Below are 13,735 nucleotides of genomic sequence, written 5' to 3' on the forward strand. Positions count from 1 at the left end.
GCCTATACACTTAAAGAAGATAGAAAGGAAATAAAGAAGATTTTAAAAGGTACTTTCATGCCGCGCGGCCGCGTCGCGGGGTTTTAAAAAGTGACACGTACAGTCAAGCATAAAAAGTTATAACGAAATTTATTCTTGGTCAAAAAGTCAAGTGTTATACCTTTATCATTTGTAGGTACTGCCAGTACTGCTGAATCTCTACACGTCATCTCATCGGAGTATAGATTGTGATATTGTTGGGATAAAGTATAATGTGCCCTGAGCTCGCGCCTCTTTGTACAGGTCTAAGAAATTGGGTAAATTATGTCAATCTACGTACATTATTATCAATTTCATATCAGTCATTATAAAGTGCATTTTGTGCATTAACTTTACAATTTAGGCTTTGGATACTTGAAAGTATGTAGTTAATATACTGTGACTATTAACATTTTATACAGTTACCCCCTTTCTTGTTAAAATATATTGCCTATAGATAGACAATAATAAAGCACAACAATTATACAAAAGCTATTTATTCTTAAAATATAAATATACAATTATTATTATTTATATACAAATATTTGTTAATATATTTGAGTCGAAGTACTTTGAAATTGAAAAAAGAACTGTAGCGATAGGTAGAGTTTATATTAATGGTAATTCACGATATTGAAAGGAATGTTTTTTATTTGATATAAGATAAATGTTTATTGACAATAATATTAGAAACTGAGTTTAGATGTCGTTTTGGAAAATTAACAATGTCATACAATTATACATTGGTTAAATATTTAATTATGTTACTTTTCTAAAAATATAACGCTTGTAAAACAAGTTTTGTCTTCCCACTTAATAGGGGGCTATGAACAATATCTCACTAAAAGACAGTACCTAAATAAGTTAAGTACTGTTTGAGCATTAGCAAGGTTGAGCTTACGTTGATTGAGACTCAAATGAACCAGAACATAAATAGCATAGCACAAAATCGTACTTATGTCTACTCATGTTCACGACATGGATTTTTTATAGGTAGTAGGTATGAAAAGCCACTTTAACACTAGCTAAAATGTAAATAGAGACAGTTCAATACAACACAGTTTCTGTATATTTAAATTGTCTCAGAGATTGGCTCATGTTCTTGTATTGTAACAAAACCCTGATATTCATAATTGTAATGATTGCTACTTAATTTTACTGTGACTTGAGAAACAATAATTAGATAATGGCTGACGCGATTTATATTTTCATAGTAAGGGGGTAATAAAATAGGTATTTATGGAATTGATTCCGTGAGTTTGGATTGATGGGTTTTGAAATTTTAGTCAGTAGGTATCTAAATAAATTTAAAAATGCCACAATGGAAAACATTGACAATAAATTGGCGTATTATTATTACATTGACACGTATTTTTTAGATTTACTTTGTAAGTACGTATACATTTTTATACCATGTGCTTGACAATAAATAATAAACTGTGGTATAATTTTGTAAACCAGTATAAATAAAACATTAATGAATGTAACTTGATATTAAAATTTATATTACAGTGTCGAATTAATAACGTTAACGTATTTTATTATTTTACTTTTTAAGAATTTAAATATTCGATGGAAGAATTTATTCCATATTTAAGATAAATACCTAGTGGTAGACAATAATCTACTCTCTTGTTTAGGGATTTAAAATACATTATTGAAATTTTGCATAAATCGCATGCTTTATGGATGGAATTTGGAATTAAAGACAATAAAATAATGTTTAAATGGAATTTTGGACTGTTTAAATAAGATGCTGACTAAGTGAAACGTAGTCTTAATATTTGAGCCTAACTCATTGACAATAATTGAGTATTATCAAATTAAGTGTAAATATTGCGCATTTTTCTCACCACTATTTTTACAAGAATGGTAGGTATCACTACCAATTTCATGTGCATTTAAAAACTTTTTAGAAAATCAGTAATTTTATAAACATTTGATGAATTGAATGTACTTGTTATACATTAAGTAATAGAAAATACCTATCTTTAATTAACAGTAAAAGTACGGTATATTCATACTGATTTACAATAAAACCAATTAAGGCTAGGAGTAAACATATCTGGATGAACACACAATCACTAAACAATACTAATCATAATGGCACAATGTGTTACTGAGAAAATGTCAGATGCTTGCCGATTATTATAACTTGTTGTGTAGGTATTAAAATATTTTCAGATACAAAATTATGTCGTCGACTGTACTTTTCTGTCAATGAAAGTACTAATGTTGCTAGAAAAAAAATGATTGGTAGTTTTGTAGTAAAATACAGGATAAATTAATTCATTATTTTTGTCTAATAATTGTGGGCACTAAATAATTGAAAGACTCATTTAATATAATTGTATTATCTCTGATCTACTAATAAGGAAGGAAATTCAACAATAACCATCACAAAGCAATACCTATAAAAGCTAAACAATGCAAGTAATCTATACCAAGTTTATATTACCTACACAGATTTACATAAACCGGAAAAAACTAGTGAAAATTATAGCACTAACTAGTTTTACAAAATACATAACTGCTGTTTTAAAGATATTGCAACATTTGAAACCAACCCCAAAAATAAACAACTTTATTTAACGTCCGCTTAGAACCATTGGCGGTAACTTCTTAATTCATACAGTTGACTAACACACCTTTTTGGAATTTAAAAAATATAAATTTTGATTAAACTAAATAAATAATTAATAGTTGATTCCAAAATTATATGTATTCAATATATTAGGAAAAATTCGTTTCTGAAAACTTTACCTATTAAATGTAATGATAGTTTAAAATAGAGTAATTTGAAATCATTTTACACTTTGTAGCTGTAGATGTTGATGCACAAATTTAAGTTTATTAATAAGAATTTTATTAGTAGTTAATTATTGTAAAATGATGTATAGTTAACTGTATACAATACAAATTTACACTGTGCAATTACAGGATGATGGCTTAGCTATTGTCTTTAAAGTTTGTGTGATTTCAAATTACCATCTAAAGGGAGTACAATTATTGCAGCAATATGATTGACACTAATAACATTTAATAGTTTATGTTAATTAAACTGATTAATAAGGTAACAATTACTTAAATCAGATAATTTCAGGGCCGGATCGTGAAATTGTGGGGCCCTGGGCTGAAACTACTTGGGGGCCTATCTTAGTACTCAACTAATAGCCATGCCAAAAAACTGTTTCTATAATGATATATTATTCTTATACATACAGTGTGAGTCACGATAAAGTGCACATATGAAAATAGGTGAAACTAGACCTATTTTTATCGACAAAAAAGAGGTCAAAATTTTTTGAGATTTAAAAAAAAAAAAATTCTGCCAATTACCTACTTTCGTTAGGTAACGTAAGGGCCCGGGGTTACAAGGGCCCCCCAGATCCTACTAAAAAGTAGGCAATAATTTGAAAAAAAAAGTTGTCTGTAAAGTCGGTTTACGGACGATATTTTTACGTCATAAGAAAATATTGATTAAAAATTGCATCCTAAATTTTTGAGTTTTTTTTTAAATTTTTTTTCTGCCAATTACTTCTTGTAAAGAAAACGTAATAACTTTTAAACTAAGAGGTATATCCTGATAAAATAAAAACAGTAACAAAAAATACAGAAAATGCCAACAAATAATAAAAAATTATACTATTAGAAAAAAATCTGCTTTTAAATTCGTGTTTTTTTGGTTATTTGATAAATTTCTCCAAAAAATGCCCCCATAACAGGTGGTTTTTATTACTTTGTATTATTCGCTATCGTATTAATTTTGTAAAACCAAAAATCGGAAGTCTCTATCCCTATCACAACATTTGCTAAGATCGTTTGAACAAAGGCCTGCCACCACATTATTCTCCGCTACAGGTAGAGACAATTTTAATTTTAACTAAAATGCTTATTTTACTTCGAAATCTTTTGTGTTTATTTGAAATGTAACTTGTTTTTATCAAAATTACAAATCTAGAGCCACTTTCAGTTTCGTTGTTAACGAAGCGTTGAATGGCGCGCCCGGAGAGGCTTAGTTCAAACGATCATTGCAAACATTGTGATAGGGATAGAGACATGCTATTTTTAGGTTTACAAAGGAAATACGATAAAGAATAACACAAAGTAATAAAAACAATCTGTTATGGGGGCATTATTTGGGGAAATTTATCAAATAACCAAAAAAACACAAATTAAAATGCAGATTTTCTCAAAATGTATCATTTTTTTATTATTTGTTGCCATTTTCTGAGTATTTTATGTTTTTTTTTTAGTATTGCCTGTTATTTAGCATTATTACTGTTTTTATTTCATCATACCTCTTAGTTTAAAAGTTATTACGTTTTCTTTACAAGAAGTAATTGGAATAAAACAAATTAAAAAAAAATCTCAAAAGTATGCAATTTTTAATCAATATTTTCTTATGACGTTGTCACGTAAAAATATCGTCCGTAAACCGACTTTACAGACCACTTTTTTTTTTTTTTCAAATTATTGCCTACTTTTTAGCGGGATCTGGGGGCCCCTTGTAACCCCGGGGCCCTGGGCTGCAGCCCAATCAGCCCATAGGTAGATCCGGCCCTGGATAATTTACAAAAATACTTAAGTGAAATTTCATGCTCACAAATGTCAATAAATTATGTCTGTAAATTCAATAAAAAAATTAACGAAGCATTGTTCCTCATATTTATCGTTATTATAAAATATTCATAATAATATTGTGTGTGATTTGTAGCGGCCGTCCAAATAGATGCAATTGTAAAACATTTACGGCCGCAAACGAATGGTGTTATTCCTACTTTAATAGTTCCGTGTTAAAAAGGATTCGTGATTTAAAAAAAAATCAGTTATCCTAAATTTTAGAAAGTACGTGATATTAATACGTTGTTTTACATATTTGCTAAAAGTTCAGGACTGGACCAAAATAAACGCCTTTTTAACATGGATCGATTCATTTACCAGCTGTCTTGTTTGATATTTCGAGGAATTGCTTAATCCTTATGTGACTATACCGGTAACTACACAATGTTTGAGGTGCATAATCAATTCTTTAATATAAGTTTTTATTCACATAAACGCATTTCTAAGATATGCGATAGTGTACTTTTTTTATTTCAAAATTATTATCCATCAGTGTGATGGTGATAGCATGACAATAAAGTAAGTCGCACTTGCATTATTCAATTTTCAACATAGCTTTGCCTATGAGTAATTACTTAGTACAAAATTGGTAAGTTGAAAATGCAACTGTATTGATAAACTGTATATAAATTAAAGTTATCAATTCGTTAGCTTATTGTTTATTAATTACTACTACTTGTTTTATAAAATTTGAATTTTCTCTAGAGATTGAATTTGGTTGGTTAAGTTTATAAAATGATTTTCTATAGATTATGTTTACGTAAGTATAATTTAAAACATGTTACTTTATAATACCCATTTAAAATACTTATTGCACAAATTTTACATTTAGTAGTTAGTATAAAAAGTAGCGTAAACGGAAGCTTTTTATAAATACCTAACTGCATGTATATATTTACGTGTAAGTTAACACGATTTTGTAAAAAATACCTACTCACATTTTTAAAGATAAATTGCTGTTACTTTTGTGTAATTTATAAAACTTTGACAATAAACCTTTCCTTAAAGTATCGGAGTTTCATTATGTACGAATGTGTACCAATTTATACCTACAATATTTTGTTGATTTCTCACTTCAAGATCTACTGTGGCTCGTGAGCAATATCATAACAAATACATTATTCGCTCCAAAAAAATGGCTGCTAATTTCTAAGACCGGTTTCATTATAAAAATGCTGAGGTGTAATTTTATTATGTAACATTGAAAATCAATCAGAGCGAGATTTTATTGCTATGAGCGCCCGGCCCATTATTTTTGACAGATTGACATTTTGACAAGCATTTTGGTAGAAAATGGTAGAAAATTTTAATGTTGGTGTAGTCGTATCAAACATTGCGGTCACTGACTCACCGTCACTCAGAATCTTGTATTTTTATTTTTGTTTCGTAACATTGTTTAATGTTTTGTAAAGAATATTCATTTTAAGCGTACAGTGCAGTGTTATTATTTTATAATTTAAGTCTCACAATGTCTTTGTTATGATTTCAATCAGTGATTATAATCGACAGGAAGTGTTTTAGTGTCTATTTGTTTTTCATTTTTTGTGCTAATAATTGAATACAATGGCTGAAAAAGTAAGTTATATTTAAATCTACATTAATAAGGTATACCTGATATATTGCCTCTTTGTAGAAACCTTTCGTTGAAACCATTGTAGTGACAAAGAAAAAAAACATGACAAAAAGTTAGCACCTGTCAACAGTAGGGAAGCTTTACAATTTTTGGCAATGTAAAGAAAATTCAAAGTGCTATTTATTAAACCCTTAATTTACAAAGTTTTGTCTTATCCAAATTGATTGTGCAGGTGTTGTTTTAGTCTTGAGATATTTTATGTAAATTGTAGGTTATTTATCCAAGTTTAGCAAAGCAAGGCAAATTAAAAAACAATGGTAAGGATTGTTCAAATTAAATCTGCGATGTGACCTTATATGCTGATATATCTTGATATGCAGGCTATATTTTAATTTCATTACTAACTTTCTAACTTTTAGATCAATCCTAGCACTAAATTGTCTGTTCTAGAAAATCCAAGAAAACCCTCTACCAGAGGAGCAATCAGAGGCAGCTGATAAACCAAAAGAGCCTGCACTGGACAAGCCAACAACAGTCCCCGTACCGATCCCAGTGGAGCCCGTGATAGTGAGACCGTCCGTGCCTTCGTTTACGAAGACTCCGCCCAACGATTTGTATAGGCGGTTGCTACCAGCCGTGCTTTTTGTGCTGACGTTCGTTACTGTGATGACGATGCTGCTTATCTACATGGATAATGCTGGTAAGTAAATAGTAAATGCTTTTTAATTTTGTCTGATTTGAGATGTCTTTTTAATTTATAGTAGAAAAACTATCAAATGAGGGTTTTTATTAGAGATGAAACGGATAGTTGTTTGGCCGGATACCGGATATCCGGACAGCTGGTAGGCCGGATAGCCGCATATCCGGCGGCCGGATAGTTGGCCCATTGTCTTGTTTCATGTCGTGACGAGTTTAGCGCCGCACAGGTGCTTCGAACGCGATCAGTGGGTCTATTTTAGTAGACTAGTCACACTTTTCGAAAATCGAATCCGTCCGAGTAGAATGTCCGATTTTGCCACTTGTCTAGGGGGCAGATCAATTCGGGCGATTTCGGTTGCTATCGTGAGTGTGTGGTTGAATAGCGAACTGCATGCATCATGTCATCAGACCATCAGTGAAAAAAAGATCGCCTTGGCAATATTTCGACAAACAGATATTTACTTATTTATGTATTCGTCATTAGAGTGAATAGCCCAGAAAAAGAAATTAGTTTTTTGAAAGGCCTTAATATGGCTTTTTTGTAACTTTTTGGACTTTAAATAAAAGCCGTCATTATTATAAGCCATTTTATTGATATTTACCTCAAAGATTAATGTGTTTCATTTTATTAATAGGAAATTGTCGTAGTTTTTTAATATCCGGTATCCGGCCGGATAGTGAGCTATTATCCGGTATCCGACCGGATAGTAAATTTAGGCCGGATATCCGGCCTACCGGATAGTTACCGGATATCCGTTTCATCTCTAGTTTTTATTATGCACAAAATTGTCGGAAAGTTACGTTTAGTCCATATAGTATTGTTTCGGTTCATCTCAAATTCTCTCTTTTGTAACATTGTTTAATGTTTTGAGTAGTGTTCATTTTATGAAGAAGTACCAAATTCACCGAATTACATAACTTTAATGCAAATTACTGATGTCCCTGAAATCTGTTTGCGCCTGCATCATGTATGAGTCACACTTGTGATGCACCATTAAACTAGTTGATGATAGTGTGGCTCATCACACTCAATTACGTAATAGTGTATTTCCTTATTGTAGTATTGTACTCTGGAATTTTGTAGTGTTTTTCAAAGGGTTTTCTTGTGTAAGCTATGTTAAATGGGCTTCATGAAGATTTTAGTTCTTTAAAGTAGCTGTTAGGGGCGCTATACAATTTGTCATGCATTTAATGTCATTCTTTTACGCACTCGCTAGCAAGCACACCTAAGGGCCCTCGCTTACGGCGACTTTTTGTCGCACGTTTCGTAAAGGAGTAACGTGCGTTAGTCGCATTTGCAACGCACAAAGAAGTGATGCCAATGCGCTACAGCAGCGCGACTGCATCGCTACAAAATGTCGCCGTAGGCGAGGGCCTTAACGTAAACTCATGGTAAGCACACTTAGGCCGGCAATACACGGACCGCTTGAAGCAGTCAGGGTCGACAGCTTCAAGCTGCGACTGCACAGTGAACTGCAGAGTTCTATGGACGCACATACACGAACCGCTCGAGCGGTTGCAACTGATTCGGGCGGTCGACAGCACGGTGAATTTTCATCGTGCGGTCAAGCAGTCGCCAGCCATACACTGACTGCTCGAGCTGTCGACAGCTCTCGCGCAGTTACCTCCGCCCACTTTCTTCATTCCACGGCGCGCGCGCTTGTGATATGTTGAGCAATTAATACCAACTGCTCGAGCAGTTATCACTGGCAGCTTCAAGCTCTTGACTGCAAGAGCGGTCCGTGTATGTTGATCACTGACTAACTGCTCGAGCTGTCCGTGTATTGCCGGCCTTATCAGGCCTGTTCATCTCCGCGAGTTTACATCGAAAACCGAACACGCACGATGGCCCTTATACAGGATACTATTCGACAAGGCCTCACATACGAGCGAACATTGACTCACGCACGCGTATTCTTGTGTATGATGAAAGAAAATAAAGAAAATAGAGTACTAAATACTGTGCAGTATTTAACTGCCTAAATAATAATAAAAACACAGAATGTACTTTTTTAATAAGTTGCTCAAGACACTGAGAGGTAAATAAGTAGTTAATATTATTCATGCTAAATCCTCAGAAATCATGTATTTCCTCCGCCATTTCCCGCAGTTTGGCAGCTCACGTCACATCATTTTACCGAAGTCAGCCCTATAGCTTCGGCGCAGTGCCGATCACTGACGTTTGTCAACAAAATGGTGCTTGACTCTTGAGACAGGCTAAATTACACCATATTGTTAATGACATTGAGCATACATTTTTTTAAATACCTTCGCGAAGTAAAACTTCTGTACGTAGTACTTATTATTCTGTGGCCTTATGTTAATTGATTTGTATGCTCTTCCTTACCCTCAGCGCTGGGAGCGCAGCAGTTCCGTCTGAACATGACGCGCGACTACGAATGTAAAGATCCCCTCATCTTGGGCCCATTATTCTTTTGCTTGTTTATGTGAAGATCGCTCCGCCACTGTTTTTCTTCCGCCACTTCTCATCACCAGTCCATATATTGTCCTGAAAGCCAATTAAATATTTTATTTGGGAGTTATAATTACCCTCCTTAGAAAGGGTCTAACTAAAGGAAAAGAAATAAAGTGAACTAACTGAACAAAATCTTTCACATTGACTCTCTTTTGCTTGTTCATGTCAAGATCTCTTCATCACTGTGTCCTTACCCGCAGCACTGGGAGCCCAGCAGTTCCGGCTGAACATGACCCGGAACTACGAGTGTGAATATACATTTTGAGATTCTGACATTTTGCAAATTGGATATTTTGAGACTAAAGGCGTCATTCAAAAATCAAAATCAAAAATATTTATTCAGTTTAGACCACAAGTGGCACTTATGAACGTCAAAATGTAAATAATAAAAAAGGAAAAGGTAGCCCTTATGGGGCACTTTACATGTCTCCTTATCTTTTGGGCCCTACCAGCGCTTCGAGACAAACATATGGCAAGTGCTGAGAAGAAGCGCCGCAACAAACTCAGTCACCACTGTCTGCCGGTTAATATAAATAAATAGAAATAGTATTAGTAGGTACATTCGATTCAGGAGCAGTTCACTGAATTTCCCATGCATTGGTCCCATGCATTGTTAGTGTTTCTTATAAGAATGGGTATACAAGATTGCGTGGTATATTAAACAAGGTAGTGACGTGCTAATATCTAGACTTACATATTGAGATACTAGTAGAAATGACTCGCATACATAAATTTGAATAACTGTCAATTGATTTGTGTGCTCTTCCTTACCCTCAGCGCTGGGAGCGCAGCAGTTCAGTCTGAATATGATACGGGACTATGAATATGAAGATCACCTTGTTCATATAAAAATGTGTTCACTTGCCTTTTCCCTCAGCGCTGGGAGCGCAGCAGTTCCGCCTGAACATGACGCGCGACTACGAGCTGGCGCGCATCCCGCAGGAGTCGGCGGCGCTGGTGGCGTACGTGCGCCAGCTGCACCTGCAGCCGCGGCCGCGCGCGCCGCCCGCCGCGCCGCCCGCCTCGCCGCGCGCGGACCTCGTCACCCGCCTCGCTGGGGACACTGTGAGTATTGTAGGCTAAGAACTCACGGCGCGATTTTCACTCGCGCCCGCGGCGGTTGTGGAATTGCGGTTTTATTTCAAAACTCACGAGAGCGGTTATTTGCGCGGTTATTCTAAGAACTCACGCGTGCTAAGTCACTGGTACAAAATAGTCGCCCGCCGATCGGGCGGTTTTCGTGCGGGCGAACACCTCCGAGCGGGACCCGATTACAACCGCGCCCGCTGCGGGCGAAAACCGCGTCGTGAGTTGTGCATTATTTTTTACACAAGTATCTGCATTCTACAGAAGCTGCGGGCCCGCAACCGCCGCGGGCGCGGGTGAAAATCGCGCCATGAGTTCTTAGCCTTAAAATCAGGAACCATTGTTTAGTCACCTATCATCTGTTTTGCACTGGAGCTGGGCTTTGCAAGTCGAACCTAGACTTCGAACTCCTCTTATGTTTTTCTGATTAATTTCATAGCGGGTACAGTGCCTCGCTGGGGACACTAAGGTTTTACGCGACATGAAGCGACACGTCGTAATACGACCAAATACTTCATTCTGACTTCCGAAACTTGTCGGCAAATGCGCTGAAATCAAAGGACTCGAAGTGCTCCGAAATTGAACACAGTGTCTCATTCAGCTAACTTCGATTTCCGTCAAGACATTTGTCCTCAGTAATTTGTTATACTGAATGATTGAGAATGTAAATTGCAATGGCAGTCGCCACTTGAATACTATTTTGCCATACATGTTGCCTAATGCGTGAATGCGCTAAGACTGAATCCCTCACAAGGTTGCATGAAAATTACGAATTTCGCTTAACTTCCTCGAAAATTCCGTCGAAACGCAGACATAAAGTTTGTGCTCTAACTTTCCTACCTTTTCTGCAGCAAAACGGAACATTCGTGGAGTTCCTCCCGCGAGGTCCACGGGACCCCACCACGCTTTATCTGGAGAGCAGCCGAGGCTGGGAAGGCGTGGTGGTTCGGGCTGCGGCCAGAGACTACTTAGCGCTTAGGGGCGGAGCCCGAGCGCTGCACGCCTGTCTGAGCCCCACTGTGCATCCTAGAGAGGTACGATCATCATCGTCATCAGGTCATTCAGTCTCCACTGCAGAAACATGATCCTCTTTAATTTCTTCTCTTCTCAGTTCAAAGTTATTAATTGATTTGTCGTAACTTATGTGAAATTAAGTTATGCTGAATATTTAGCTAAGTAGGTAATGAAGTGGATGCCTTGATGTGACCAAGAGCGAAATGACTGAGGCCGTTTCAACCAAATGACGTCCACTGCTGGACAAAGGCCTCCCCAAGGATTTCTATAACGACCGGTCCTGCGCTGCTCGCATCCCGGTTCTTCCCGCGACCGTCACCAGATCGTCGGTCCACCTAGTGCGAGGCCTCCCACGCTGCGTCTTCCGGCCCGTGGTCGCCACTCGCCACTTTCAGCCCCAATGGCCATCATCTCTATGAGCTATGTGCCCCGCCCTCTGCCACTTGATTTTAGCAATTCTGCGGGCTGTATCGGTCACTTTGGTTTTCCTGCGGATCTCCTCATTTCTGATTCGACCACATTTATACGTACTACACCATTATTATTTTTTTATCTTTACCAGGTGACATACCAGTCCCCAGACAGCCACTCGGCCATGTTTTCATCCCGCGTGCTGTGTCTCCCGCTGTACACCGTCTTACTAGCTGCGGAGGCAACGCACGCTCAATACGCACTACTGGGTGGGGACAAAGTGTTGCCAGCGTTGAAACACGTGCCGTTTGGGGACAAAGTGCGACTTCAGGTGAGTGATACATTTAAACACTTTATTAATTCGTTCGTTCGTTTCTGCCAAATGACGTCCACTGCTGGACAAAGTCCTCCCCTAATTTTTGGAATAACCGGTCCTCTACCAGAGGTCGCGCCTGTAGAGTAACTAAATGTGCACTATTCACTGGCTCACCGTCACACCAAGCGTCTCACTGCGGCACGTCCGTCCTCGCCGGCGTCTGCCGTTCGACTGACTTGTTTCACTTGTTTCACGATGTCACGTGACTGCCTATCACTTGTGTACGTGAGACAGTGTTTCAAGTAAGATACAAACACTATAGTGCCTCTACCAGATCGTCGGTCTAGAGAACCTTAATGCTTCGATAATTATACGTTTTACAAGCTATGTCCACGCTCATCATTTTCACCCGATCATTGGTCTCTACCACAGGAGCATGACCCTCTCTAATTTACCAGAGGCAAATGAAGAATTTGGGAGATGGGTTAAGGAGGCTTATGCCTGTTTTCACCATCAATTCCTAATTTTTAAGTCACCCTTATGGTAACACATAACAGGAATTTTGTTTTCATAGGGGTCTCTTAATCTCTCTCGGGATTAAGAAAACGGGCATTAGGCCTCCTTAACATATTAATTTGTTTCTTTGTTATCCACGTCAGTTTTTATGACATGCACAGGAGAAGTAGGAGTGCTGGCTATTATACCTGCGTGACTACGACTTCAAAAAAAATATCATCATCAAAACGCTCACATGGTTGATCGTCCACAGGTGATAGAATACCGCTCATCAGACCCGGTGCTCCGCAACCAGACGGCCGAGTTCCTGGCCGCTCGGAACTACTCCATCGCTGCCCAGTACGAAGACGCCGTGATGTTCGCGCTGCAAGGGGACGCTTAGGAAGGTAGGGGTGGGTTAGTTTGGGAGGGCGATGATGGTCGAGTTTTAGGCTGGTTTTAGTGTCACGCGGACTGTCAGTGCGGATCGCTCCGCACAGCCGATCTGTATGAACTGCTAGGGAGCGGAGCGGTTCCTCCGGACCGCATTACTCTAAAACGCTCCCTAGAAGTTCATACAGATTGGCCGTGCGGAGCGGGTCCGCACTAGGGACACGGTATCGAATAGAAAGTATCGATACTGTACTCATGAGTAGTATCGATAAAAAAGTATCGTACTCGTAAAAGAATCGACACAAAAGTATCGATACCTCAAAGTATCGAGTTCTTTTCTCAGGCAGGGCCTACGCCATACGTTAGTTTGTCAATGTTAGTCAGTTCAGTAAGTATCGTCTGTACCTTCATTCATACAGTAAGAGAAAATGAAAAAGTAACAAATGGTACATATATAATTATAAGGGCTGATTTTTCCATCGTCTGATAACACTTAACAGACCAATAAAGTGTAATATGATTAAAAGTAAGTGTCACTTTATGTTATGCATTTATTATAAATATGAAGGTGTAGACAACTTTGATTCGCTGAGTTATACTTTATTGGTTTGTTAACTTATACCTTACGATG

At 37.3% G+C, this 13,735-nt stretch overlaps 1 protein-coding gene across 1 annotated transcript; it reads left to right on the forward strand.

Moving 5' to 3' along the window:
* Nucleotides 1-5,967: 5,967 nt before the first annotated feature.
* Nucleotides 5,968-13,312, forward strand: LOC135083696 (protein Star). The gene is made up of 6 exons (XM_063978407.1): nt 5,968-6,216; nt 6,665-6,914; nt 10,267-10,463; nt 11,327-11,509; nt 12,052-12,231; nt 12,986-13,312. The coding sequence occupies exons 1-6, from the start codon at nt 6,205-6,207 to the stop codon at nt 13,112-13,114; spliced, it is 951 nt and encodes a 316-aa protein (XP_063834477.1). The 5' UTR covers nt 5,968-6,204; the 3' UTR covers nt 13,115-13,312.
* The last annotated feature ends 423 nt before the right edge of the window (nt 13,313-13,735 follow it).

The sequence above is a fragment of the Ostrinia nubilalis genome, chromosome 24, assembly GCF_963855985.1.
Source record: "Ostrinia nubilalis chromosome 24, ilOstNubi1.1, whole genome shotgun sequence".
Taxonomy (NCBI): domain Eukaryota; kingdom Metazoa; phylum Arthropoda; class Insecta; order Lepidoptera; family Crambidae; genus Ostrinia; species Ostrinia nubilalis.